Here is a 23,464-nt window from a genome sequence, read left to right as displayed (position 1 = left end):
CATTGAATTCCTTTATAGAACAGGGTTTAGTTTCGGTTCAGCTCTTTGTTGGCACCTATAGTTCTTTTGATATTACATTGACGAATATTATGTAAGTCTATACAGCGTACAGACTGTTTCTAAGGCATTTGGAAATGTCTGATTTTGTGTACACTTTTCAACTTCAGTTAGCAACTTCATTCTACTTTGTATTACTGACGTATTCTCTTCAAGTTTTTTGTTAAATTTGTGTCTTGGTTTATATCAGAGTCGTGTTGTGTGCTTTACCTGACCACTTACTTTATTACAAATTCATTTACAGCTATAACTGTGCCCTCTGCCTTTTCTGTCACTCATTAACTCAAGTATTGAAGCTTAATGTGTTTGCCTGTGTATACATCGTGTGGTGTAGTACCTTTCCATTGCATGGTCAGTATAACGGTGCTCACTCACCACTCTGACAGTTGTGCAGATAACACCTGTGGGATGTTAAGACTAAGTAACAGTCCTTATTGTGCCTGTTGTGTGCTCAGGAGGTAAACTTCAAACCGATGCCGATGAAGCGTGAGGAGCGACTGCTCAGACGATCTCTCTATTTGATCACTGTGGTGTGAGAATGAAGCGAGAGCAGAACGGGGCAAATGTGAGAGGAGGTGATAGAGATCTGAGTTGTGTCTTTCCAGAGAGCAGACCTGGGAAAACAGTTCTCTTATGGCTTCAGTTACACTTGGAATAGACATTAATACTGAGCAGAATATTTACATGCGACATTGATGTTTGATTTATCTCAGGATCTCATCACTAAATTGAGAGATACTGTTGGTTAAAAAGAAAATGACCACCAATCCGGTAAGTAAGAACACATTAAAATAGAAACATGCATATAAACGGAGTCAATCCTATTTATCCTATGATAATACCAGTATTAAAAATATCGTGTTTCGATATGTGAGTGAGTCAAATGTTGCTAATTTTGTATTTGAAATGCTGGACAATCTCACTTCTAAATTAAAAGTTGAGGCATTTTTCTAATGGTCTCACCCAGAGTAACTTGAAATGATTTCATTCAAAAGACATGACAAGCAAGCTTTACTCTCATCGTCACTCATGCTTTACTGACAGTACCTGGACTCAGGTTCTTGTTTCGTCCGTGACGACGGAGAGAGGAAACTTCCGCCACCCAGCCGATCAGATGTGAAGCCTCAGTATGTTCACCATCTGGCGCCAAAACCTCCACCCGAGATCAGCCACTCCGTCCCCAAACAGAAAGGTAGTTCACTCTCTTTTTCATTATACCGGGTAAAAAAAAGGGGTTTTAATGTAACTGTTCAGACAGGAAAATTGGCTTTTTTTTTTTTGGCTTTTTTCCTCATAAGCTTTTCCAAATATACATTTTTAAAAAAGTTTATAGTCAAGTTACTGCTTTTTGAACATTTTTACAACAGTGGCAATAGACACTCATGTAAGTACTTGTAGGTATAGAACTTTTTTGTTTGTTTGTGATATAAATAACACAGATAATTCTAGCAAATCGTTAATCAGATATACAGTGTAAATTGGGTTCATTTCAATGTCCATATTGAGCACAGCCATTGTTCTATGTATGACTAAAATGCTGATGTTATTTCTTATAGAAATTCTGCCTTTTTTTTAATGTAATTGTCAGTCTCATACCACAGTAATTCCTGTCAGCCAAACAGATGTATTCATATGATTTTTTCAATAATAGAGACAATAGATACAAAAAAAATAACAATGTTTACATAATAACAGAAATAGAATTAAGATGCATATAGGAAAGAAACAAGAAAAGGTGAAAATATATTAGACACATTTAACAAGTGGGTAAGCTGGGTGTAAATGGGTTTCCAGTCACAGTGTGTGTTGTGTTTTGTCAGATGTAAAACAGAGGTGTCTCAAGTTCACTGTGGCTGCTGTGATCTGTCTGCTGCTCCTTCTGCTGCTGGCTGGAATCCTCCTCGCTTATTACTGTGAGGACAGGATTAATCCCTACGTCACTTCAACTTTACATACACACATACATATACAGTATATTGTTTATTCACACTGATGTTCTCACACAAGCTTGTCCTCTGTCCCATCTCACCTCCCAGTTTCCTCGCCCTGTGTGCACGGGATGCAGTGCGGTGGTGATGACGGGAGCTGCGTGTGGGAGTCCCAGTGGTGTGACGGAGTGAAAGACTGTCCAGCTGGCCAGGATGAAGCTAACTGTGGTAAACAGCCTCATCCAGAGCCAAAGTGCAGGATAAATCCTGCAACTCCTGCAATCTTTTCATTCGCCTTCATATTTATAAAACACAGTGTATACATCTTTTATAGCTAAAAGAAACACCTTAATGTAAGTTTTACTTTAAGTTAAATAGTCTCAGACTGAGGATTATATCAAAGTTCTGTGTCTATATTTGTCAGCTTTATGAAGGTTTAACTGTTTTTCTGTTTAATCATTAGTTTTGTAGTTCCGCATAATTTAAATTGGAGGTCATCATTGGCAACATTACTATAATGTTAAGAGTGTTAATAGTAATATGAGAAATCTGACTAGACTCTGGTCTGGCCTCACTCTTCACATACGTCAACCTTGTAACAAAATATCAAGTTAGTGTTTGTGTTTGTGCTCAGTGAGGCTCCATGGTTCCAGTTTCCTTCTCCAGATCTACTCAACTCAGACTAAAAACTGGAGGACTGTTTGTTCTCACGGCTGGACCGACATGCAGGGTAGAGCAAGCTGCCGGACCATTGGATACAGCAGGTAAGATTCAGGAGTCTCAGTGCATATCGAAACAAAGGCTGCCATGTGAAGGATTTATGCCTTTCATTATGGCTGTATTATCCCTTATTTGGTTTGACAGGGGCACATATTTTAAATCCGGCCAACAGAAGACCGACTCTGCTGATGGATCCCTAATAGTGAAGTCTGATATCAGCCCGGGGGCATTCATAGTGCAACAGCTTGTGCTCAGGTATGTAAACTGGTCAATGTCAAAAGGCTAATATTGCATCAGTATTAAACTAATTTTTGTTTTTTTTTTTTTTTTTTACCACCTGCAGCAAAACCTGTCCCAACAACAGTGTAGTGACTTTGCGTTGTACTGGTATGTTCTTAAACTTTGGATTTTCTTACTAGGGGAGGAATGTTATTAAAGCTTCGTATTAGTCCAATTTTTATTGTTTAATTATTTTATTTTTCTTCTGCAGCCATGGAGTTATAAGTGTATGACACTGGATTGCGTTTGTTGACAGTAATCTGCCGCTGAAGGTTTTTGATTTCCATATCATAAAGACCTAAGACAGAGATGTTGCAACATTTGTCTCTGTTTTTCGATTAACTTGTATGCAGGAGAGTATGAGAACACACACAGGAGTGTGTGTTCTCTGTGGTGCTCTCTGTCTCCTTCATGTTGTTTTCATGTGCTGCCACCAAAGTAGATCAGGAAATGCAAAAAAAAAAAAAAAGACTTAAGGCTTTAGGCCTTAGCAAAGTTTGACACTTTGTTGTGTTCTTTGGATGTTTCCCGGTTTCAAAAATTTTATGGACATGAAGGGAACTACTATCTGTTTTAGTTAAAACTATACACATACACGTACATGTGAAATTGTCCAATGATTTCACCTTTCTTAATGCACTACTATACTGTATGTGCACGCTTCTCTTAACACTACATGTATTTACACTTTGACTGCAGTTATACAGAATTGTGACCAATTTTGAACCTGCTTGTAAATTCCCTTTTGCAGTAAAATGCATCCTCTCTAAAAGCAGTCTTGTCCTCAGATTGTGGGCGCTGGGTGAACTCCAGCAGTGCTCCTGGGGGCCAGCTGGCGTCCCCCGGGTCCTGGCCTTGGCAGGTCAGTCTGCAGATTGGGGGATCCCACCGCTGTGCGGGAGCCATCATCTCTCCCTACTGGATAGTGACTTCAGCGCATTGTGTGGCCAGGTAAGGTCTTTCTCACCGGGCTTCTTCTCAGAGCAGCGGTTGTGGTCTGAGCCAGCCTGAATCTACTTTTTCGCTGTTCGTTCCCATTCAGGGTCTCCAGTCCCGGAGACTGGGCAGTGTATGCTGGGATAGTGGATCCCGTAGGCACTCTGTTTAACCCTGCTTACCCTGTGAGTCGCATCATAGCCCACGAGGGCTACAACAGCCTCACTCGAAGGAATGACATCGCTCTGATGAGGCTCACGACAGCTCTGGACATCACAGGTGCTTGTGGACACGTTTACATACACAGGGGCAGAAAAACATTTACCCATGAACAACAGAGTTACACACATTTTTCCTAGTAGCCAGTTTCCAAGTTTACAGGACCTACACCTAAAAATCTCTTTGTAACCAAAAATCAAAATAACCAGGGTTGTTCTTGAGTAGTCATTTATTGTGGTTTGTGTAATAAAACATATCGCTTATAGCATATCATTTATATTCACTCAATTGCCAGTTTATTAGGTACACCTACAGCAGCTAAAACCAATGCAGTCTAATCCAACATCCCTGCATTCATGAAGGTCATAATGTTTAGTTTTTGTTGAAACTGTTTTAGACAGTTGTTGATTTATAACTGTATGGCCATTTCGGAGGATGTAGTTTGCGTTGCTGTTGAACTGTATTACACTAAACAGAGAGGTATTTATGTTATTCGGCCTACACTCACAGATATAAATGGGGTGGACATTAATAATGTACCCAATAAACTGACTGTATAGCCCTTTTTCTGTGGAAAACCAGAGGCTGTGGGAATCAAATTTTCCTTTCGCAGACTCGGAACAACAGCCATCTTATTTTCTTCGGCAGCCTCCAGTAATACCAGACCTGTGTGCCTCCCAAATGCTGGTCTAAACGTCACAGCTCCTGCAATGGGCTGGATTACACGGTTTGGTCACACAGCAAATGGAGGTGAGGCAGCGATGGTTACAAGTGTTTATGTGGTGTGAACAAAACTGACATCTTGCCTCACTGGTGGAAATGCACCAGCGTCAGTGTACACTGCCGTTGTCTTTTTTAGTGCTACCACTGGATGGCATTGGCGTCTGTATCTTTGTAATTCTGCATTCATTGGCTTTAACTCTGTTTTATTTGTCAGTGATTTGCCTAATACCTCATAGAAAGAATGTATATGGTCAGAAAACCAAAATTATAAATGTCAAACTAGACAGGAGAGGGTGCAGGTTTAAATGCATTATTTCAATGTCTTGTTTTTTGACAAAAACATGAGACAGTTCTGTCTCTTTGACAGACCCTGGCTCTCCATACCTGATGGAAGCTCAGGTCTCTCTCATAGATACCGCAGAGTGCAACAGGTCCATTGCTTACAATGGCAGGATATCACAGGACATGTTATGTGCCAGAGAGATGGAGGCAGGAACGGACATGTGCCATGTAAGATAAACACCCAATGTTTTTTCTCTTAGAAGTCTTAGCTAGTTGTATAGTGGACTACCAGGCAGCTGCAGTGTGACTGCCTCCTCACTGATCTACTGCCTTCAGGGTTGATATGTTTCAATACTTGCTGTAAATACATTCTTGAAATACGGACTCATGCGATCCCATGGAACAATACGCTCAAAGGAATCAATGTAAGCAGCAACCAACTGTCTTTATAAAGACATATTTTCTGGTACAATTCAGTTTTTCTTGCACAAACAGGTCAGTGACATAAAAATAGTTCCAGTTTGTGAAAGAATTCAAAGCATTTTCGTGCTCTTATGTAACTGCTGTGAGGCGTAGTCAAACAACAGTTAAACTATGTTCTGTACATGGTTTTAAATAAAGAGTTCCACTTTGTGAGTCACCTTAGAAATCCTTGAAAGACCTTAAATGCTTCTTAATCTGTATGAATAAAATTCATAACATGACAGTGAGATCATTGAGAGGTCCTCGATATTGAATGTGTGAAGGTTGATGAGTGTTTTATGCATCTTCCCGAGTGTGTAGTTCATGAAAATTGACAGTTTTGTCTGAACTCATTTTCAGACTGACAGTGGCCCCCCTCTGGTGTCCCTGAAAAATGGGCTATGGTGGCTCATAGGGGAAAGTATCTGGGGGGAACACTGTACTGAGCAGAACAAACCGGGTGTTTATGGCAACGTCACCTATTTTTTGGACTGGATCTACTGTCAGATGAAGGTAGAAACTCACGTTCAAGCTTCCATATTATGATAATTAAAATGTAATCAGTGTTTTTTCTTTTAGTTTTTCATATTATAATGGGGCAGTTGTTTACGCGATGACGATTCACATGCTGTCAGCTTTCACTGTGATATTTTATTTTGCTTTAGCATTTGAAAAATGTACACGTGGGATAAAGTTCAGACACAAAAAACATTTATCACATGCAACGAATTACAATTTATGTTTGTTTTTCTGTTTACAGAAGCAACAAGGTGACTGATGACAGGACCAAAGATGAACTATCCGAGAAGTTTGTGTTTACATTTGGTTTTTAAATGTGCAGAGACACATTTTTACGTGCATACATTATTCTTCTGCTCAGTATCCTTATAATTTATATCACTGTTGATGCAAACTTGGGTTTTGCTTAAATTAATGTAATAAGCTCCATGCTTTCATATTGTTTCTTTAAAAGTTATGTTTGTTTTATTTTTGTATAATTATATTAAAAAATATATAATGTCTTCATTTCAGTCTGTATAATGATGTTCATGATCATGATCATGATCATGTAATCAATAGTGAGGTTTGAGGCAGTAAATAAAGCTACCACGTGTCAACACAAGGTGTCACTCACAAACCATATCAAGCGTGTTCCCACTGACTTCCAAAAGATGGTTTGGTCCTGAGTAACCTTTCACGACAAACAATATTTATTAGTTTAAAATGATTTACATCATCGATTTGGTCACAAGTTGTTTTATTTACAGCACAAGTACAATTTTGGCACAGTAAAATACACATATAAATAAGCGAACATTCAAAGATTGTAGTTTACCTTCAATTTGACCATTCAACTTTAAATTTTGGCAGACAGTGACATGTTAGTGAAGCATGAGTCATATGACTCAAGGCTGATACTCAGAACCAAAAAGCACTACTTTCAGATTGATTGTGCACCACAGCGCTGGACCATGGTTCATGCACTTTATCACTGACTTCTACGTATGAAAATGTATACTATAAAATGGCAATTAGTGTTTCCAATGTGTTGGATTCCAAAATCTTTTGGCCTCTAATTTAGTGTCTGATTTGTAGAAAATGTGAAGTATAAATAGGCACCCTTCAACATCTAGTGTCTAAAAAGAAAAGATTTTGAATAATGATACAATCACATTCAACGAAATTTAAATATAAACTTGGATTTATACAGAATTTGTAAAATTACATTAATACAACACACTGCACAACATATCCAGAAATACTGATCTTTAACTTTATACTTAACTTAAGAAAAAAAAAGTGCAATTCAGCAGAATAAGTCTCAAACTGTTCGTAAAGCTGTATTAGCCTTTAACTGAGACTTAAAGGCACTAGAGGCACTGTAAACGTGTCTAATATTCTTATTAACAGTGATTGATTGAGCAGCTTTTCCCCTTAACTTCCATAGACACAGTCATTAATTTGACTTCATAGAAGACTGGAGGTTAACTTCAAAATACAATAAGCCACCAGATCACAGAGTTGGCATTAGATCTTTAAAAAAACAAAGCTGAAAGAAAGATCTGTTGGTAGCAGACTATCTACTAAAAGACACGTTTAAAGAGGTTGTATGTCCTTAGAAATTACTAACACAGTTTTTCTGGACATGACATCAGTAACGTTTTAATTGTTCAAGAATGCACCAGTGGTTGTTGACCATGTTCCGTTTATGAACTCCCCACCTGCAGCCCTGTGATTATCTGTAAGGAGAAATCTCCTCCCTTAGACATTTTTATACCGCCATGCATCATTGCAGGTGCGGCATTTAGTGTTTTTTGGGAAGTATTTTGTGACAAAGTTCTTAGTTTAGTTCACCTTTCTGTTTGCATTACTGATGTCCCACTTTTCCCAAAATACCTTTAGACAGCCCTTTAGACTTGATTTGACTGCTCTCTCTAACTACGCTTGATTTCAGTGGGAGTAGTTGGAGAGAGCAATACTGACAACATATGAGTCTTTACAGGTGAAAAAAAGCAAGTCATACTCATTACTAAACACTGCTCCGCAGCTACATGCCATTATGAACTCTTAACGTGTTCTTCCTCTTCTATGTTGGATGTCTTTCTCTGTCACAGTGTGTACATATGACATGACATGACATGAATTATCAGTGAGAATAAGAAAGCTAAACAGGAAACTGGAACTTAAATACATCAACAGCTGTTTTTAAGAAATATTTTTAGGGTGGATTTTCCCTTTAAGAGGCAGTTGATCTGTCTCTATCTACCTCTATGGGCCAAGCTGATGATTGCAGTCTAGAGTCAGTCAGACATTCAGAGCCGAGTGACACTGTTTGGTGCAGGCCCTTTCTCCATCGCTGTGGATGGTCTCTGCTCACTGTCTCCCTGCCTGTTCATTCTGTTCACCTGTGCATTTCCTCTCAGTCACTTGATGCGGTGGCGGACCAGCGAGGACTCGTCGGTTATCTCCCCGGAGTAGTCTCTGCGTCGGCAGGGAAGGACCAGCAGCAGCAACAGGATGATGAGGACCACGGCGCAGACCGCCATCAGGGTATAGGAGATGACCCACAGAACAGGCTCCTTCAGCGTCCCGCCGGAGCAGTCGGCCGCCACGTCTGCCGCTGAGAAGGGTCCTGCAATCTCTGACAGAGCCATTCCACCGCTCACTGCAGAGAAATACAAGACAGATAGATGCTGACCTCAGTTCTGACCGGCTGAGTCACATCTAAGGTAAAAAGTAAAAAGTGCCACACCACAGGTCATATAAATATCAATGCAGAAAAGACAGAAGACTAAATGAACCTCCTAAATTTGCATTATTTATTCAGCCCCAATAAAAAAACTGAAATAAATTTATCTCAAACATGTTCAAATATAAATTGTTAAGTGTTAACCACTGCTGAATAAAAACAGTAAACCTACAAGCTTATAGGTGAGAAAATAGAGAGGCTTGTTTTTTCAGAAAGGTAGGCTTTGGTGATAATATACAATTGCTTATTTAAGATATAAAAACATCAACCGTGTTACTATTAAGCTAAGATATCAATTTACTTGTGGCAGCTTCAACTGTCGTCTTACACACGCAGCTACTGAGCAGTAGCATTGAAGTAATTTGAGGTTATTTGTTTTACTCGAGGGTAACTCATCAATAGTTGAGAGTTTTCTGTCTGGATTTTACCAGCCAGCTCAAGAATTACGACTGGCAACTCTACTGTCACAAGCCGGCATTCTTAACCTTAACTTTCAGCCTACATCTGCTCCAAGTCTGTTTGCTTAATACAGAACAAAAGTGATCTTTGTACTTTAAGATGAGAGTGGAAAGCCTTGCCCAAGCTCATACTTACACAGAACATCAGCAAAGGACTGCTGTTTAAGGTTAAACCTTTGCTGTGTAGGCAATGATAAACAGAATATTCAGGCTTGATCACTCAGCCTCAAGGTAATATTAAACAGTAAAATGCACAGTTTGCTTTTCCATAAATTGTCAATTAATCTACAGCACTTTATGGACTTCTGGACTGTCATTTTCTTCTTGTTAAAAATTAAGTCAATATCAGCAATGTTTTCATGAAGAATCAGCAAAATTGTCAGCACTTCATGCAAACACACACAAAATAGTACACTGAGAGTAGCCACAAAAGTAACACACATTTTAAAACACATACAAGTGGCTATCAAGACGGATAAAAATATTAATATGGGTATAAAATTATGTAGAAATTCATGCACAACTACTCTGCAGATTAGCATCGAAAACAGGGTTTTAAGACACACAGTTTATCAGTTTGTTAATGTCAACTTACAATGTTTGGAAACTTGATATGATATGTTGAGTTTAATGTACTTTTCTGTCTTTGTAATGGTCTTATATGAACCCGCACCTGCACAGTTGCTGAGTGCGAAGCCCAGTCTCCGCTGGGCACGGTCAAACACCACGTAGAAGCCTTCCATAACAGTAGCGCCGATCACCAGGCCATTAGCTGACGAAGACAATCCGAAACGGAAGCAGTCCAATGTGCCGTCCACGTCTGTGATTGGCTGGATGTACAGCTGCAACATGAAAGACAAATTAACAGAGAAGAATGAGGACCGATGAGTGTTGGTGTGTCTAAAGTTGACGGAGAAGCTCCTGTGTTTATATTAATCCAGGTACCTGAGGCAGGATGGTAATACGAAAGGACTGGCTGGTGTTTGTGGCTCTCAGATAGATGGACAGTTTGGGGAAAAACCTCCAGGGGGTCTCTCCCTTCATCCAGCATGCAAGCTTAGTGCCGTCCCAGAACCCTGAAGAAAAATCCTGGATCTGAACCACAGAGAAAAAAGAGCATAGAAGTCGACAAGCAGAGACAAAGGGAGACAGGAAGGCAAAAGACAAACATACAGAAACAGAAGGTCAGTACAGCACCAAAACAGGTTTAGCTGTTCTCTTTTATTTTCCCACTTGGGATTACTCTGCAAGGATATGGAAATATTAATTTAAAATGTTGCTTCCAGGTTCAAATTACCCTTGAGTACTGTGTGTTCAGTTGTAAAAGGTGAAAAATGTGTACAGTAGGGAAAAAAAACAAAAAAACAAAAACATGGGCGTGCGCACACGCGCACACACACACACACACACACACACACACACACACACACACACACACACACACACACACACACACACACACACACACACACTTTTATAGCAGTAAAACTCCTGATCCTTCCTCTCAAAGCGACTACGTCCTTGAGCAGTGAGTGTGTGCTATCCTCCACTGCCTCTCTTTGCTCTGACATCATGTTTCATCATTGTCTGTTGAAAGACGGGAGCATACCAGAGAACTACGTGTGATGGCTTCTATCACCGCATTGAAGACGTTGACAGGAAGTCGCAGCAGTGTCGTCCCACTGTCAACTATAGCTTTATCCATGTTATACTGAAAGAAAGAGAGAAAGAGTGAAGTGCGGTTTTCCTCAGTTCAACTGGCTCTTATGGAAGACCTTGAACAAACAGGAGAAAATGAAATAAGAAAGTTATTTCATACGCAGACAAACTGGATTACATTCTCTTGCACCACTGCGGATTCTGTCTCATTTCCATGCTGTAACCTTTGTAGAATCAGCTCATCAAGAATGAATTCGGTATTGTTTTTCTGCATCAAACTTAAAGACCATTTTTGAATGGTGGACGACGGTGTTCAACGGTTTGACATAAGAAACACAGGAGTCTAAAGCTTACCTCTCTGCAATCCAGGTCCAGATTCTGGTCGCCAACCTCCAGCTTCAAAACCTCCACTTGGTAGTACCACTCCTCTATTATGGGGGTGTACCACACCGAACCCTGATACAGAGTTGGTTCAGCCCCTCCCAGGATCTGTGGAGGAACAAAAATACCTCTCCACTCATCTATGGGTCAACTGTGATCACACCACCACACAGGCTACCCAACAAGAGTACACTATAGCAAAAGTTTATCCCTCCACATTTTGGCTTAATATAGAAACACACACACCCACACCCTGCCATTTTTAGCATCTGTCTGTATCAGTGGGTCACTTGATGGAGATGCAGGGAGCGAGGCACCAAGGCCGTTCGTATAACAGCGACAGACCTGCTCTCAGCAGGATGCTATCTTATCTTAATTAGCAGCACTCTAACTAGACTAGGCCTCCAATGGAGAAACCACACTGACAAGGAAGATACCAACTATTATGTTTCTAAAATGCAACGAGCTGCTCTGTCTGATCCACTAGTGAGGGATTTTATTTAGTCTGAGAAGAGGAGCACTCAACCACATCCCAGTCCTTTCTGAGTGAAGTACATAATTGATACTACTGATGTTAAATAACTCTAGGCAAAAAATATATAACAATGCAGAATTAGAGGCAGAGATCATGTAAAATATATATAACTTATTTGATATATTTATTTGATCGAAGTCCTCCACAGGTGCCCTCTCCTGACTACTCACAAGACTGCCACCTGCAGGGTCTGCTGTGCTGCTGGCTGACAGTCCAGCACCGCACATCTGGAGGGAAAAGATGTCAGGAATTCCCAGCTGTTGCACCACAGAGTTGAAAAAGGGCTCCACAGATGAGTCGGGCTGTTCGAGAGAGGAGAGTAGGTGTGTAATCATTAACTCGTGTTAATCGATTTGAGCTTTTGGCTTTCCGCTTTTACATTTTAAGCTTTTAGTTTGTGTGATCGTCCACATTACACCACTTAGAGTAACTTTGTTTTCCTTCTTTGCCATATTTTACATTCAACCAACAATATACAGGTATTAAGTTTAGAGAAGAAAAAACATCTTGAAAATTAAGGATTTTTCTTAAAATTGCTAAATGTGAATTTTTGGAAAAAAGAGCTCAACTGAAAAACAATTTTTTTTAAGGGATTCTGATAAAAATATTCTGTATACTAACAGTGATTGCTTTGGATATTAGTCTTATATATTAGTCTCTAGTAAGGTGAGAAGAAGGAGAAGAAAAAAAAACAAAAAAAAACAACAGGTTTGTTGCATTTACTCCATAAAAAAAACTACGTGTATGTGCACTGATCCCCAGTATTTAGGTATACAGTGTAGAAAGGGATCCCTTTACTAAAAGATGTTCTCTCCTGTTTTCCACAGATAGGTTTTCTGTATTATCAACAGCCCTCGGGCAAGATGAACCTGAACGCTCAGGAGACACTAGCAACACAAAGTGGTCAGTGTGAGCATATCTACCCCTCAACCACTGGCATTTGATCCTAAAGGTTGCTGTAGTGAGCACAGAATGAAAGAATGTATTGTGCCAGTTTACACTCATGTCATTCTTGTCCCACCAGCACTAAATTATCACATTAAAGAGACTGACACTGGGAGAAGCACTTAGGTTTTGTGCCTCTGTCACACGTCACACACACACATAGGATGCTCTTTTATGTCTCCTGAAAATGGAAATTGATTAACTGATAAAATATTGTTGTAGAGGAAGAAAGGATATAAACTAATACAAGACATATTAGAGCAACAAAAGTAAATTAAACTGGGAATATAAAAAAAAAAAAAAAAAAAAAAAAAAAGAAACTTCTTTGCACAAAAGCATTCCCCCCTTGGCTGCTAAAAAATAAATCACCAACGTAAAACTTTTCTATTGTCATGTGAAATGTCGGTGACTGCGCTCAGATAAGTTCTTAATTTGAAAAGTTATTCAGTGCTTTAAAATAAATGTAGGACAGTAGGAAGTTATGCAGTACTGCTCGATTAATTTGATAAAACCTGATATTATCAAGTATATAATTTTTCCCTTCTTTGCACCCTGCATTTCCAAGTGTTGCTTCCTCGATTCACATTCTTATTTGTGTTTCTTACGCCTATCTAAAAGCTTGATGCTTCATATAAACAATACACAATCACTTTGATATAAATACTGATATAATACTTCCAGTTCTGTGCAGCAACAAAAGACCAACCTGTTTTTTATGTATTTCACAGTGATCAATACACAAACCTAAAACTAAAGGAAATAAATTAAAAAACATTATAAAAAGGGATTGCAAGGGATAAGGCTAACTGATTTGCCGTATATTTAATTAAAGTCCACTATTTTCAAAATGGAATTCATTTGCTACAAACTGTATTCAATTTATTTTGGGTAGAGTAGTATACTCTTCATGCGTGTACTGCCAACTGTAAAGTATTTGAGTCCTGAAATATCAGGGCTACAAAGACAATTCTATTTTTTGCTTAATAAACAAGGATACTGTAGTTATGAAATAACAGCAGACCCTTTGTTTACGAATTGCTGAATTTTTCTAATTACTCATCATATACACTCTTTTAAATAAAATTCCATTTACAGACCATAATGAGGGGAAAAGAGTGCTGTTTCTCAATTAATTATTCATTTTTCTGATTTCCATTTTTTACTTCACACGTCACCACATTGTATTTTACATTAATAGTCCTGGGCCAAAGAAATTTTGTTTGTTCATGACTTTTAGAGTTTGAATCTGCTTTTTGATGCTTACTATTACACAGGGCAACAGGCAGAAATCAGTGAAAGACAAATTTAACCTTTTTCTACTAACTGGGCAACCTAACATTTAAGGTAGTATACAAGATTTAAGATGATCTCTCTCACCCGAGCCAGCATGGGATAGGCCAGTCCCAAAATGCCCTGCCAGTTGACCCCAGGAAGGAAGAAGCCGTCAGATGACAGGATGGCTGCTATGTTGATGATGATGGTCCCATTTGGGCCTTTGGGGATGGAGACATGGTCGATGCCCAGTTCACCTTCCCAGTTGCCCTGGGTGTACCTGACAGCTACAGTCCGACCAGCTGTCTGGTAGGTACTGGAACTAAACACAGAGGAAGAGGCCAAGATGTGTGAAAAGTTACAGAGGCCCGTGGTAGGTAGGAAAATTCTGACAGAATAGATTCCCTAATTTAAAACAAAGTTAATGCTGTTATGATTATGTAACTCATTCATGAGTATAGAAATACTAGGATTACACAAAGTGCTCCAGCCACTCACAGTGCAGTGTTGAAGTAGTGAGTAATAAATGGGTGTTGGGCCGCTGCCACAGCAAAGTTACTGCTGCCCGTATCCACCAGGATGTTTAGCTGAAAAACACAAGGAAGAGTTTGCTTTAACAACCATTACGCTTATCTGCTACAACCCCACCCTATTTACAGAGCTCCTGAGTCACGGGGTAAAAAAAATGACAGCTGAAACACAGTGGGATATATTGATAAGGAGACTTTAAGCTTTAAAAAGATAACAAAGTTTTTGTTTGTACTAATAATTGGAAGAGGAAAAAATAGAGCAGTGGAAGAAGAGATAGGATGAAAGAAACAAGAAATTTCCCTGCAGTGCTTCACAGGAAGACATGGCAACACAAAAAGTAAATTACAGAGAAATTAATCTAGAACCACTGAAAAGGGGAAAAAAAAAAAAAAAAAAACAGTACAACACATGAAAAAAATATTAAGATTTTTGTGCCCATCTGAGAGATCCATATCAGACCTGTCATTAATGAACATTGTCCACAACTTAGCAGTGTTGCATGCGTTTCGCAAAGTCTACAAGCAGCTAAAATGGCTGCAGCGTGGAATTATTATATTGGAAAACTTAAACAACAGCTACTTTGCTTCTTGTTTTGTTTTAGAAACTTTTGGTCAGCGTTTTGTTGCTGATTAATTATTCCTTAGTGCAGAGCTTTCAACTGTCCCAGATATTTTAATCAAAACTGAAGTGCAACTGGGCATGAGCAGGAATTTCATATTAATTTGGATCAGGTACAAAAGAAAACCTGACTGCGGTAGCATTCATTTCTACAGATTCCAAACTGGAACAAACTGGTGTAAAGAGCTTTGTCACTGAGCAAAAATTACTATGCACCTCTGATATAATTACTCTCTTGTGTGTGATCTATGAGTAAAACATGATAGCCTCTAGCGACTGACATAACCATATGACCTATCAAGCCGTTCTGGTATGTGTCATGTGCACAGTGGGGACCAGCTAACAGCAGTTGAGATAATGTTGTCTTCCAGGCATCAAGTCAACGAGTAGGAACTAATTAGCCAGCAGACTTCTGTCACCTCCACAACTGAGCAGTGGCCACATTAACACTCACTAGCAAGCGGTCCTCACCATGACGGGGTCATAAACCTAATGGCCCACAGCCACCTGACAACTCAACAACAAAGAGGTCTATACAGTTGCTCTTCAATGGTGTCACATAACACAGTGTATGAAAATACTAAGTGTTTATTCATCACGCTCAGATGCACAGGGACGGTTACTGCAACAATCAATCTATGATAATTTCTCTGTGGCTGCCTCTGTAAAAGGGGTACGAAAGGCAAAGAAGTAATTCCAAACATAACAAGAAAAACATGAACTTCATCAAAGCTTTGTTCCTCAAAAACCTGAGGCAATCACACATAAACCGTGGCTAACTACATCCTGTTAATCATTATACTGCAGTATTTGCTCAGACACCAAACGTATCAGAATTAATTCCTTATATCTAACACCCCACTGTCATGCTAAGGTGTGCATAAAGTCATTATGAAACAATGCTGTAATTATCCACCATGTGTTATCAACCAGTTCAGTCGGGCTGGGAAAGCCCCTGTTGGCTTGTCAGCAGGTGGTGGGCTTATCAGTTCCTCCTCATTGGACTGGCCCTGGCACATTGCTGTTACTGTGCCATCTAAAACCCCTCTGCCGCCTTGCGGATGGTGACAGTCCAGGCACACAAAACCTGAACTGGCCAAACAGGCCAGATTAGAATATACTGGAACCTTGTGGTGAAGGAGGGGGAGCAGGGGCATTTCCTTATTCCCACACCGCCTATCTGTTCTTGTCACACTATCCTCCCTCAGCTTGGCTCCTGTGCCTCGGGCAAAACTCTTCCTCCGCTTCTGCGGCAGCCTGCAGTTGAGCGTTCACTGTCTAATTGGCAGTGGCTCGACAGACGCAACGTGCATCTGCTACCTGTTTGTACCAATTAGCAGATGTGAGGCTCACCAGCCGACACCTCCGCCTGGCTGTGCCACGTGCTAACAGATGTAGCAATTAGTGGCTCATTTGAATAGTACCTCATTTAACACCACAGCCCTGTAATCACATCATCATTTAGTTAGAATAATACTGAGAGTATAACTTAATAGCATTGAGTTACAGGAGATTTTGGCACTGTATAACCAATCTGAATCAAAGCGGATTGAGCCCTCTTGGCATGAATAGCTGATATAAAGGTTTCACTGTAACTATGGACAGAGTACAGGAGTGTTAAGGCTGGAATATCAGAGAAGCAATGTTAAGAAGTGTAACTACTTCCTGTAGCTATTGTGTTCGTTATAACTCCTGCTATTCCCAAGCCATTAAAGAATTGGTAATGTACAATTCTGACGATCTGGTGTCTCTGTACATCTCACATCTATCGTACTGACTAACTAGTAATTCTGTAAATTGCGTTTCAACATAGCACAGAAAATTTGACACTGTATTTCCCTCAAAACCATCATCCATGGGTGCAACATTTAAAGTATTACTGTGTTCGATCAGAAACTAATATATTAAAATCTCTGTTTACCTCACTGTGCCTCCTCGGGCTGTGCAGACAGCAAGTCACCTGACACAGTTCTGAAACAGACCTTTTCCACAAGTGTATATATTGATAATGATAATTAGTAACAACTGGCGTCCAAGGGAATAAAATGTTGCTTGGAATAAATTGAACAAACATTATTTCTGTGGAATTTCCTCTTTTGTGGTGTGCCATAAGAACAGCAGATATTAAGCATCTTTTCCAAAAGTACAACTTTGGACTGGTTGTAAAGTTGTGTGGGAACTGTACCCTGGCAAGTGCTGCAACATTATCCTCTCAGAGGCTGACACAGGGAAGTGACATTGCAGGCAGCACTGATAAGCCTCTGTGAGCCTGAGAAACTGAGGTGTGCCACCCAAGAGTCTTAAAAGCTCTGATCTGTTTAAACTGAGAGGCCCAGTAGCAACAGGTCAATGAAATACTGATGAGATAATTCACCTTTGGTTTAAGCTCCATTTCAAACATATCTACTTACAACACAATGGCAGAGTGTAGCCTTAAACCTACAGCACCCTAAAGCCTAATGTATTTTTAATAGTGACGGGCCAATCCCTCTTCCAACTCTTCCGGGACCATTTAGTCCTCCTTAATCATTAATATGACCTTGTTAGGCACTTTATTTAACGCGCAGTATGAACTGATGACAAAAAATTACTCAGGCATATTTCCATGCAACCAATAGAGAATAAGCAGCAAATATGCCTGCACCCGGGCTTGTGCTGTTTTGTACAACTCTGGGGCTGCTCTTTGGTCCCTGGGAGCCTCATAATCCCTGTCAGCTGCCTGGTAAGGAACAGTGGTCCTCACAGGCAGCATCATGTGAGTGCATGTGAGTGGGCGTTTAGTCCACCTACAGACCCCAAGGCTTTAAAGACTCCAGCCAGCTGCTGCACCCCGCAGCTGTACCGTACTGTCTGGCTACATTGGTCTTAGACAGGCCAGAAAATAAAAAGCTGATTTTATAAGAATAGTGATAGTAAAGTATGAAAGGCTTATCTCCCCAGGACCCAAGTCGTTTTCTGCTGTTGGGAAAACATCAAGCAGTGGTTAAGTGTGTATAAATATCAATTCTTGCAGAGGTAGGTAGCCGAGGCCCTGGGGTGAAACAAACACACTCAGTCCCCATCACTGGATCACATGGTGGACGGACTGGCCCCTGTTCACATACAGCAAACACACCAGACCAGCTGTCAGTGACTGAATATACCACGTTTAATTTCGTTCTGCTAAAAAACAAAACACAAAAACGGAACAATTTAATAGGAAAAAACATAATATGTCTAATCATTTTGAAACCATGTGTGTACGAATCATACAGATTACCAAACCAAAAAAACAGGGTGAGTGTGTTTAGGATACATTACCTTTTGACCGGGAGTACCAATTGACATTTCTATGTAGTAACCTCTTCCAGAGTCCCCTTCCAAGTTATTGACCATGTCCAGAAAGTTCACTGTTCCAGTTGGATCAGAGGCCAGAGAGAGACCGTTTCCATCAGAGCTTAATGCTACTCGCCGAAGAGGACTCAAATCCACCTCTGAGGAAACGTTGTACTTCCCTGTGTACATTTTCAGCGGTATGGAAAAGTAACACTTGGATACGCCGAAGTAAAAACTCAAAGCAAATGCCCATATCGAAGCCGAAGTGGTGTAAGCCATAGTGCTGTTAGTTGGTTTTTGGTTTTGGTTTTTTTTTTGGTTTTTTTTTATAGTGACAGCAGGGAAAGTCGGGGAAACACTCCAGCTCCTCGTTCAAAGTTTGCTCCTTAAGTTTTCAGTTTAGCCATCATGGAAACGCCTGCACTGCGGTAACCGCCATCATGGAAACGCTGCCTCTTCACCGTTAAGAGGAAACTAAACATGCTGACATGGTAACACAGTATGTCCGACACTAAAAACAATTGTTTGTCTACAGTCGACAGACTTTACAGAGGTGTCTTGCCTACATCCACTCCTCCGACTCGGTCAAGCTCACCAAAATAGAAAACGAAGCTTCCGGTTATCACCTTCAAATTAAAGGACACGTCAACGGTTATTGCTTTTGTAACGTATAAACAGAGTATATAGTCATTTTATATTGCGATATGAGCTATATACAACATCGAAAAATCCACAAAACGCAGTTACAGATAACGCGCCATTAAAAAGTTTAAGGATAGAAAAATGTACAACTCTAATTCTAGTGAAGTCACAAGATCTGAAATTGACGGGCTTTTTGTGACTAATCTGATCATATTTTATTGTGAAATCATACGGGCCTGGCCGTTGCTCGTGTTGTCACAGCTTCCTGCGTGCCTGGTTACAGACTGTGGCCGGCCATGGATGTGGACGACCTCCCACCACAACATGGACTGATGTGAACGCACCGGACAGATAGCACTGGAGGGTGTGCGTCTGTTCTTGTTTGCGTGTAACGAATAAAAAAAAAAACCCCAAACAAAACAAAAACGGCATTGTTCCAAGTTTTTTGCTTAATCTGTCCGGATTCAAAGTGCAAATCCAATTTTCCATTCTTTAATTCATAGCCTTTGGTTATGGTAGTCTAGTAATATTAAACTCGTTCAGTCATAGTGAAGGAAATTTCCTCATGCTAACGTGAAAGGCTTCATGTTGCAATGTGCAAAAGTTATAAAATCTATATTACTCAGTTAATACGTAAGGTGGGATATTAAAAAAGTTGCAAAATTTGTGAGTAGTTCAAAATTCCTGCAAGTTTTTGTCTTTGTATAAAGATTCTTAATACTTAGTGGTATTACTGTGCAGCAGCAAATTAGCCTCTTTAATGAGATATCCTGAAAAAGTTTTTTTTTACAAAACTTTTGATATGTGTCTTGTACAGTTTTAATAAATTTTGCATAGTTTGTGTAAATGGGTGCTATGTTTTTTCTTATTTTATTTGTTATACTTTTTTGAGTATAAAGCCGTCCATTACATTTACATCTCAGCTACTGTATACAGTACAAACCTTAATGATATTTCAGAAGGCTCTATACTGCTCTGTACATAAACTTATCATGATGACATGCACTGTTTATGAGTTATGAGTTATATAATGCATTCAAATCTATAGAAGCCCATTCAGTCATTGTATTTTAGCACACCACCCGTGTACAGTGCAAACTGATTTCAAAGCTCAAAACGGCCAGTAGTGGACACTAATCGACTCTACATAAGCTCAGTATGACGACAGTTAATGAATTATATACTGTAGTATGTTAAAGCCTAATGCCGAAGTATTTTAAAGGCCTCATTCATTCACATTACGTGTAAAAAACAGTAAACACTTCAAGTTCAAAAAGTTTACATATGATTTAAGTCATCCAGAAATCATGCCAATCGGCAAACAATGCACACAGCAATCACGTGCATTACCTCAGAAAATGCTTCTCTGTTTGATTCTGTACCCAAGCACCAAGTGCTGGAACACCAGCTCCTGTATAGAGTACAGGTATAAAAAAGACACTACATCTAATTTTCCAAGTTAGAAACCCTCAGGTTTTTGTTCTTGGCGTGTTTCAGCCAAGACAGTTTCATTTGCTGCATTGACAGTGCAGAGACAGCGGAAGACCATCCCGGTAGTAAGGCGAGATCAATGTCACAGGCCTTCTCCATGCTGCCTGTTTCACACAGAGACAATCACTGTCTTGCTCTGAATTCCTCATGAGTCCACAGTTACACTGTCACATGTTCATCCCATCTCTCTCTCACTCTCCCTCCCACCCTCTGTCATTTAAGTTAATCACTATAGTTACAATAACCTGAATAATGGGGGGAAAGACTGCGACCAAAAAATTCATCTTTCCAGTGCTTGTCATGCACTGGGTCTTGTGAATGACCCATTTAAGCATAATTCCGGTTTCTTCTTCAGTGTGACTTTGAGACACCTCCTTGGCCTGAGAGTATAAAAACAGGGGGAAGCAGGAATGCATCGTTTTCTTGTCCCTTACTTGCCATGAAATGCAGTGAATCCATTCGATCATGAGTGTTACACCTCCTTGGGATAGAGGGTTTCTCAACTTTTTCTGGCTCATGACCCTATTTTCTGGTACGAATGAAAATCTTATGAATCCAGCAATTAGAGACCTCTGAAGTTGTCACAAAGGTTGATTAGAGCGTGTACACTTTTTTTCTTCCAGGACACAGACAGCTGCAAATGTATTATAAATAATAGTAACATATATCAAACCAATTAAATGTTTTTGTCAAGCAAATAACAATGATCAGATAGATCAAACAAAGTTAATGCGACAGCCTCTTAGAAGTTAATTTAGCACTTAGTACTTACTTCAAAGTCTCCGAAAGTACTGAAGCTTTGGTGTTGCCCCTTACTTGTAAGTTGCTTTGGATAAAAGTTTCTTCCAAACGAGTAAATGTAATGTAATGTAACTTAGTCATAGATTTCGATTAGCGAGAATAATCAATTTTCATTGATCAAAGGGTTATTGTTGCCTGCAGCTGACCCAAAGTGATTTTTCAAAGAAATGTGATTAATGTCACAATTTCCCCTGCATGACTTTCATTTAGTTTTGCAGCATTTACGATGGTTATATTTTAATAATGTACTTGTGTCTATCTCTTGATTCGGTGTTTCTTGTGTGTCCATGCAGCTTCCTCCTGCAGTTCCACTGTTAGCCACAGCAAGGCACTCTACACCATTCCCGTGCCTTTAAACCATCTCGAGGGCGCTGTGGCATCATCTGTGTGCCAGCAAATTAGGCAGTTTAGGAGAGCCAGTGGTCCTACATTTGGCAGTGCAAAGCTCCTTTACTGGGACACTGGTACTTAATCCTCCCAGCTCTGATCATTACAGCTGATGAGAGACCAGGAGTGCGCTCTACATTATCTCATATGCACCCACTCGTCCTTTGCCTTAACAACACTCGCATGTCGAAATCTCCACATCTCCACCTAAATCACAGATATAAGATCCAGATCTTTAGGATTTTTGCTTTGTGGTCACGCCTTACATTTATGGGTTAGAACTGGTTTGTTTAATTAAACAACAGCAGTGTGAGTTGATTTTGAAGCTGCTAAGTGAGTTTTCTAAAATCTGATGCAATATCTGTTTTTGTTCTGATAAAGAAATAAGAACAGCATGTTAACCAATTAACACAATATCTCGCCAATATATTTAATTATAAAATTTAAACACATGTCAGTTTTTTTTATTCCCAAAAACATGATAAGAAAAACTCCAGCAGTAAAGAAAAAGTCACCTCATATCCTGATCATTTTTGGATAATTCTTTTTTTCAACTAACCAGCTGACAAACGTATTAATCTGTCAACTTGTTTTATTCATTACTTAATCATTTGTTCTATAAATTGTTATAAAATAGAGAATCACAATTTCCCAAAAACCAAGGTGACATCTTTAAATGTCTTATTATATCTGACCAGCAGTCCAAAACCGATATTTGTTTCTTGATTAATTACCTAGGTGAATAACAAATTATCAAAAAGTGTGTCGATTGACTAATTGATTAATTGACTAATCATTTCAGCATTGCTGCTGAGTGAACAAGTGAGCTCTCTTTTAAAGGTCACATCATGCAATCTAAAATCAGCTGGAAAACAATTTCACTAAAGACCCCAATTACTAGCAGCAAAATAAGACAAAAAATAAACTTTAATAAAAAAAGACTATAAAAAGTATTTTTGAAAACTTAAATGAGAACAAAGGAAAATTGATTTAAATCACACTCATTACATCTTTCTATATTTACTGCCATTACATCTCCAGAATGTACATTTTACATAACAATATACAACATTACATTTAGGAATGCGTTTTTTATTTATAAATTCAATCAAGCATTAGCTAGGTTAACCATAGAAATAACCAGTGTGTTATGCAGTCTTGAATTAGCGATATTGCCTATTCAGTGACCCCAGCTCTTACCCTTTTTTGTTTTAGTGTCACAAAGGGGTGTGATGAGCAGACCCACAGACAGCCCAATCCCTGTAAGTCTATAATGCTGATCAGAGATTTATCTCTGAGATTTGCTGAATCTGTAAGCATTTTCCTGTGATATCGGATGCCGTGTAATTACGGCACAGGCATGACAGAGCTGGATGAGCGGCAAATGGGGATTTCAGTGGGGCAGGTCGTAACGATCAGGCTGGCCACATGTTTCTGAGGCAAATCTCATTTTGATTTCCACTCGACCATACTGTTTTATTAGCAGAGTGGCCGGTGTCAATTAGCTTTTCCTTCAGTACATTCAATTATTTAAATTAGTATAATGTTGCTTGCTTTATGAATACATTTAGAC

The 23,464-nt window shown here is 39.5% G+C and overlaps 2 protein-coding genes across 2 annotated transcripts; one reads left to right on the top strand and one right to left on the bottom strand.

The window, feature by feature from the left end:
- The first annotated feature begins 813 nt into the window (after positions 1 to 813).
- Positions 814 to 6,435, top strand: LOC120792431 (transmembrane protease serine 2-like). The gene is made up of 13 exons (XM_040131610.1): positions 814 to 828; positions 1,102 to 1,249; positions 1,878 to 1,970; positions 2,094 to 2,213; positions 2,620 to 2,749; positions 2,850 to 2,960; positions 3,049 to 3,092; positions 3,773 to 3,935; positions 4,027 to 4,199; positions 4,788 to 4,889; positions 5,230 to 5,372; positions 5,967 to 6,119; positions 6,367 to 6,435. Exons 1-13 carry the CDS (start codon positions 814 to 816, stop codon positions 6,382 to 6,384), a joined length of 1,413 nt encoding a protein of 470 aa, XP_039987544.1. The 3' UTR covers positions 6,385 to 6,435.
- A 359-nt stretch (positions 6,436 to 6,794) lies between these two features.
- bace2 (beta-secretase 2) lies at positions 6,795 to 19,173 on the bottom strand. The gene is made up of 9 exons (XM_040131414.1): positions 18,556 to 19,173; positions 14,605 to 14,693; positions 14,212 to 14,428; positions 12,060 to 12,191; positions 11,328 to 11,462; positions 10,924 to 11,025; positions 10,260 to 10,409; positions 9,988 to 10,156; positions 6,795 to 8,772 (listed from the first exon to the last, which is right to left on the bottom strand). Exons 1-9 carry the CDS (start codon positions 18,847 to 18,849, stop codon positions 8,531 to 8,533), a joined length of 1,530 nt encoding a protein of 509 aa, XP_039987348.1. The 5' UTR covers positions 18,850 to 19,173; the 3' UTR covers positions 6,795 to 8,530.
- Between the last annotated feature and the right edge of the window lie 4,291 nt (positions 19,174 to 23,464).

Source organism: Xiphias gladius, chromosome 7 (assembly GCF_016859285.1).
Source record: "Xiphias gladius isolate SHS-SW01 ecotype Sanya breed wild chromosome 7, ASM1685928v1, whole genome shotgun sequence".
In the NCBI taxonomy this organism is placed as follows: Eukaryota; Metazoa; Chordata; class Actinopteri; order Istiophoriformes; family Xiphiidae; genus Xiphias; species Xiphias gladius.
Note: the sequence above shows the minus strand (reverse complement) of the source record. Positions and strands in the feature narration are given on the sequence as shown.